The following is a 5,824-nucleotide window of genomic DNA, read 5'->3' on the forward strand; positions in this document are numbered from 1 at the left end:
CTGATAGAATTCTGAAACGTTTATCCATGTCCCCCTTTTGTCAATAAACAATGTTGTTTATCATAAGTGTCGTAATCTTAGTTATTTTTAATTCTAATTATTTATTATTTTATTTTGAATTCACTTTACTATCATTCAGAAGAACTGGCAAACCACCCAGCTAGGATGAAGATGCGCTTCTGCAAGGTAGTATTGCTGTCTTTAGTTTGTACTTGTTGACACTAGATGGAGATATAAAATCAATGTACATTTGTGACGATCTTTACAGAACACAGGTGCCTTGTAACAACTTGAAAATGAATTAGAATTTAAGTAAGCTATTACTTGTAAACATTGTGTGTGAAATACAGCTAAAGCTTTCAAACTACAGACTGTTTTAAAACGATTTTGATATAAACAATCTGTAGAAGTGTTTAAGGTACGGTCTCAAAGATGAGAGTACTAATTAACAATACCTGGGATGCTGACTTCAAAGCAGAAATATACAAAAAGAGCAGATAAGACAGCAATGTGCAAAAGTGCGGAGAGCTTTAAATGTAGCAAGCAGTGAAACACGGAAGTGAATGAATGACATTGAGCAGATAATTCAGCTCTTTTGGTATTGCATTTGAATCAGTGGTAAAGTATGGGATAGAAAGTTAGATGGAATACAGAAGTAAAAGGTATGAAGAGTCTGGAGACATGTTTCACAGTAATAATATTGAAGGAACAAAAATGGCTAAAATAATATTTAAAGAGGTAAGAAGAATTGAAAATAACATTAAGAATAAATGGAGGATGAGAAGAATATGGGAAGGTGTTGGAAGTACAGAAATAACAACAATGATTAAAGAGCAAGCAGCTATAACATCTATACAGAAAAGAAGAAATAATGAAGATAAAGATAGAAAAAAATATCCAGAACTGGACTGCAGCACTTATTGCACATAATATAAAAAAGATAAAAGAAATAATTGGAACAGATTAAGATGCAAAATATTCATAGAGGACAAAAACAATGGAATTTAGAAGATCAGAAATACAGGAGATGTAAGAAAAAAAGAAGAGACAATGGAACAAGTATGGGAATATGAAGTATGAGTATGCAAACATTAAAAAAAATATGAATAGTTTTGGAAGATGATGAAAGGAAAAACAAACTGAGAAATGTGCAGGTATATTGAAGAATTTGTGAAAGAAGAGAAAAAGAATTAAAATAGTAATAAATAAATAGATAGTAACAGCAAAATTTAAATAATGACAGTGAATTAAATGAAAATGTATTTTAAAAAATCAATATAATGAATGTATTGTACAAAATTATGTATTCCTATATAATGAGTAAATTCTCTTCAAAAAAATCAGTTTAATTGTAAATATTGTGTATTAAATACAAATAAATCATTCAAACTCCACATTGTTTAAAAAATATTTTCTTATACACATCTCCACAGGTTTTTAAAATATGGTTTCAAAACACAGGATAATAAACTAGTCCCATTCTTCTAAATCATTAGGCAATGCTTTGATAAGTCCTTGGATTTTTCCTAGAATTATTTCATTGGTGCTGAAGCACTCCTCTACACCATATGGAGGTTTAATGACAAGGGCATTTGCAACACTAAGTTCACCAGAGTTATTATTAGTATCCTCCACTGGGATCCGGTTCTTGTTCAGCCAAGTCTTAAGTTTCATTTTCTGCCTCAGAAGTTCTTCTGTTGAAACTTCCATTGTCTTGGGAAGAAACAGCCTGTCCAACTTGGCTTTAAAAATGGGTTGTTCATTAACTATCTTTATTGACTCAATAGTATGCCCCATCACCATGGTAAGTGACAAAGGTATGTCACCCTCAAATTGTACTAGAACAATGCTTTGAAATGAGAAAATTTTTTAATAGAAAAACACATAAAAATATACTTTGATTTAAAGAAAAAAAAGCATATGAAACAAAGAATGTACAGAACTGAAATGATTATCTTGTCAGAGGTTATAAAATCACTAATAACAGGATTTTATACTTTACCACACAATGGATTTCTTTAAGAATTTGCTATATTTAGTAACTTTAATGAATAACCATAAATGTAACTTTCTAACAAGTTCCTCCCATGTTCCAGATCACATTCTCTAACAGTTTACAATAATTATACACTACTTGTAAATCTGTCTAACCTTCTAACATCCTTCTCTAGAGTAAGCTCTAGCAAAAATTTTACTTTTAAATTTTAAATGTGATATCAAAAATTAGGAAGCAGGCTTACTGTTTCAGTTTGAAAATGTAAACCTACAAGTTAATTGTCTATTTTCATAAGTATACTAAAATAACAAAAATGTTACATTATTAAAATACAGGAAAAGCTGCAAAGTTTTTTCTTAATTCCAAATGTGTGTGCAATGAATTAAGTATCCATTCTTTTCCATCTCTGTAGTATTTTTATTCACATCTTTGTTTGGCTTGACTTAGGCTCAACCTTGAAAATTTCTAACTCACCTTCCTATAACTGTCACTTTATAATGTGAATTATATTATAAAATAACTTATGATGTAAAAAACACAAATCTTATTTCCTTTGCAGTTTTGATAAATGGTATATTTTTTATACATCTTAATAACAAACAGTATATAACTGTATAGAATTAAATTTTATCTCATAATGTTCATCTGTTTATTACTAAATTTCATTTCACTAAATTTCTCATTTTTTGATAAAAAATAGCATTATTTCATTTGAAATTTCTAAAAGTATCAATGAATATACATTTTATAAATTATACAAAATTTTCAAAACACCTACATACCATTCAGGCCTACAGATACAAAATTATAGTCAATAAGTGCATATTTTTCCATTTGTCTTTGAAATATTACAAAACATTTTTAACCCTCAGAGCAACAAAACACAAGTTACATTATTTCTGGATTGGTATGCTATTATCTACTGCTGTTTAGATTTTTTAATGCACTCCAAACAGTAATGTCATCAGCGTATTGGGAAAAATATGTATACGCGAGGTCTGGGAAAGGTATGTTATTTACAAATATGATGTATTAGTGGCAAGAGAACTGATCCCTGCAGGACTCCTGCTGTAATGTTTATTGTTTTTGCCATTTATTCTAACAACTGCAGTGTGGTCAGTTAAGAAGTTTGATATCCATCTAATTATAGCACACTCAATGTTCATTGATTGCAGTCCATATCTAATAATATTATACCACACACTCTCAAAAGCTTTATGGAGATCAAGAAAAAACTCCTATAGTGGCTTGATTATCGTTGAATCATTTCAAAACCTATTCCATGAGTCATGTTAAATGACCTATTGTCTGTTTTGGTGAGGAGAGGTTTTTATGTTTTAAAGAAGGCTGATTTCTTCAAGTACAAGTCTTTATGCTTTAATTATTTCAACTAGTTTACATAAACAACTAAGCAGACTAGTTGGTCTGAAGTTATCAGGATTAGAGCTATTGGCTGCAGAGTTTTTTGGGAATAACTGTGATAACTGCTTTTTTCCAGGTATCTGGAAAGTAGCCTATTAGTAGTTATAGATTTATGAAATTAGTTAAATAATAAAGTAGAGTATCTGTTGCTTCCTTAAGAATAATGTTTCTGATACTGGAAGCCGTGTTTGTTTGGTGTTTTTATATTAATCTTTCGTTCAATTTTAGCTGTAATGTTGTCGTATTTAAAATGATGGAACATTTTGTTATTGTTTTTCTCGGAAGTTAGTGATTTGAATTATTTGCAAAACATTTTTAGGATTATTATGTGCATTATCAAGGCTATTGCAAAAGTGTAACCAATTAGTTTCTTTAAGCATCTTTAGGTTTCGTTTCATTTGTGCATGTATTTTAATAATTTTAGGTTTTTGGAAAGTATCCCTTGTAGTTATCAGTAATTGCCTAAGGTGTCTACATTCGAATTAACTCTATTATCAATGAGCATCAATTACATTGATTAGTGTTATGTAAAATAATCAACTCACTGAAATTACTGTTTCCAATTATTAGTGCTTTCAAAAATTCCTTTTTATCATTATTATTTTCATTTCATTTAAGATTCTTTGATAAACAGTTTAGGCAGAGCATTCATATTCAGTTAACTGTGAAATGGATGGCAACTGCCTATTTGGAAATTATTTGTAGAAATATGGTGACTATACCACCTACTTATGCACCTCAAGTGTAGAGGATGATGTTTTGAAAGTCTTTTAGCTCTTTTATAGTTTCAAATTACATCTGAAGTTGTTACAGCAAAATATTTTACATGTACTAAGGAGATATTGTGCAACATTATTGTTTAGGACTATGAAACCATATGAAAGTTTTTACTTTTTTTATATTTTAAGAATTATAATTTGTATGAAGAAACCATTTTGACTATAACTCTCAAGTACAACTGCTTGGTAAATATGCAAAATCTCCCAATGACAACTGGCAAAATACTGAAATAAATCTTACATTTATAGATAATCACATTTTTTGTACAGCTCAATTTTTAAATAATAGAAATTTAAAACTGCAAAAATACAAGAATTTTTCACAATATAGCTTTTTCCTCTTGTGGTTAACTTTCAAGATTTCATAGAAACATAAAAGCCGCATCACAATTTTGTCCTTTATGCATATAGTTTTATATTACTAAAAGTACCAATTTACGTTATACAGTTTAATTGAAAACCTCAGTACAAGCTAATAATAATATGTCATGAACTGAGTTTACCTAAAAACACTTATGAATATTATTCGTTTCACTAATACTAATACTAGAATAGCAAAAGTGGAGTGTTATCAATTGTTCAGCAACTAAGCAGAAAGCTCGAAATATGAATAACAACGTATCTTCTTTCACAGTTTCAGTTTCACGGAGAAACGTCTCATAAGTTATAATAATCATAAAATAAATACACCTTTATAAAAAATTAAAAGTACAATTATACTAATGTTACAACTATGCTATGTAACGTACCTCAGGCTCAACGCGTATTCAACTATGTTATAATTAGGCCTACTCCGACATTAATTATCATTCATTTAAACCTAAGATTTGAACTTTCATGAGGATACTCAGAAATGAAACCCAAATAAAATAATTTAATCAAAAAACGCAACTCACTTCTCTGACACGGGATCTATAGTCTTAACCCATCCTAAATGGCACTTTTTGTCTGACGTATAAACTTCGACTCGTTTATGCACATAACTTAATAACTTAAGAGGGTCATTTCGGAAAACTGCATGAATTTCACTTTTAGTATTAATGGAATTATTACCAAAATAGTCTTCTTCAACGTCTCTTTTCACAATACCCGCCATTTTGCTGCGGTGATTGTTAGTTTTACAGCCAACAGATGTCAGGCCCCGATAATTGCAATTATAGAATATTAATTAAAGCCTTTACAGTACTTTAATTGAAGAAAACAAAGTTGATTTATTTTTCCTCTACCAAATACTCGAAGTCTTCAAAAAGGATTATAGAATTTGATTTTTTCTTAAAAAATGGGTTTATTGGAATTAATTAGATGAAATTTTACTAACAAAAAATTTACATACTGATACATATTTATAAACAAATACGTTTTATATAAGTATATTGTTTAACAGTATTATTATTATTATATTTAATAAGTAATATCAATCAGTAACACTAAAATAGTAAAATCCAAACTAAAAATTATCACCATGGTAACCTACTCGAATTTTTAATTAAAATAGATAGATGTGTTTTCCAGACTAAGTCAGTTAGCTAGTTTATAGGAAATGTATTGTTACATTTCTCTGTGGCCAAAGTTTCTAACTTGTATTTATTAAGGTTACTTACTAAATTAAAAGGTAAATTATTTGTTT

At 29.1% G+C, this 5,824-nt stretch overlaps 1 protein-coding gene across 1 annotated transcript; it reads right to left on the minus strand.

The window, feature by feature from the left end:
* Positions 1 to 1,352: 1,352 nt before the first annotated feature.
* Positions 1,353 to 5,305, minus strand: LOC106469932 (gem-associated protein 6-like). Its single transcript, XM_013930453.2, has 2 exons — positions 5,094 to 5,305; positions 1,353 to 1,849 (listed from the first exon to the last, which is right to left on the minus strand). The coding sequence occupies exons 1-2, from the start codon at positions 5,291 to 5,293 to the stop codon at positions 1,471 to 1,473; spliced, it is 579 nt and encodes a 192-aa protein (XP_013785907.1). The 5' UTR covers positions 5,294 to 5,305; the 3' UTR covers positions 1,353 to 1,470.
* Between the last annotated feature and the right edge of the window lie 519 nt (positions 5,306 to 5,824).

Source organism: Limulus polyphemus, unplaced genomic scaffold, assembly GCF_000517525.1.
Source record: "Limulus polyphemus unplaced genomic scaffold, Limulus_polyphemus-2.1.2 Scaffold3730, whole genome shotgun sequence".
Classification (NCBI taxonomy): Eukaryota; Metazoa; Arthropoda; class Merostomata; order Xiphosura; family Limulidae; genus Limulus; species Limulus polyphemus.

Coding starts and splice junctions, on each gene's coding strand:
- LOC106469932 (XM_013930453.2), bottom strand. CDS start 5,293: ATGGCGGGTATTGTGAAAAGAGACGTTGAAGAAGACTATTTTGGTAAT. Junction 1,850..5,093: donor ATAGATCCCGTGTCAGAGAA/GTGAGTTGCGTT, acceptor CTCATTTCAAAG/CATTGTTCTAGTACAATTTG.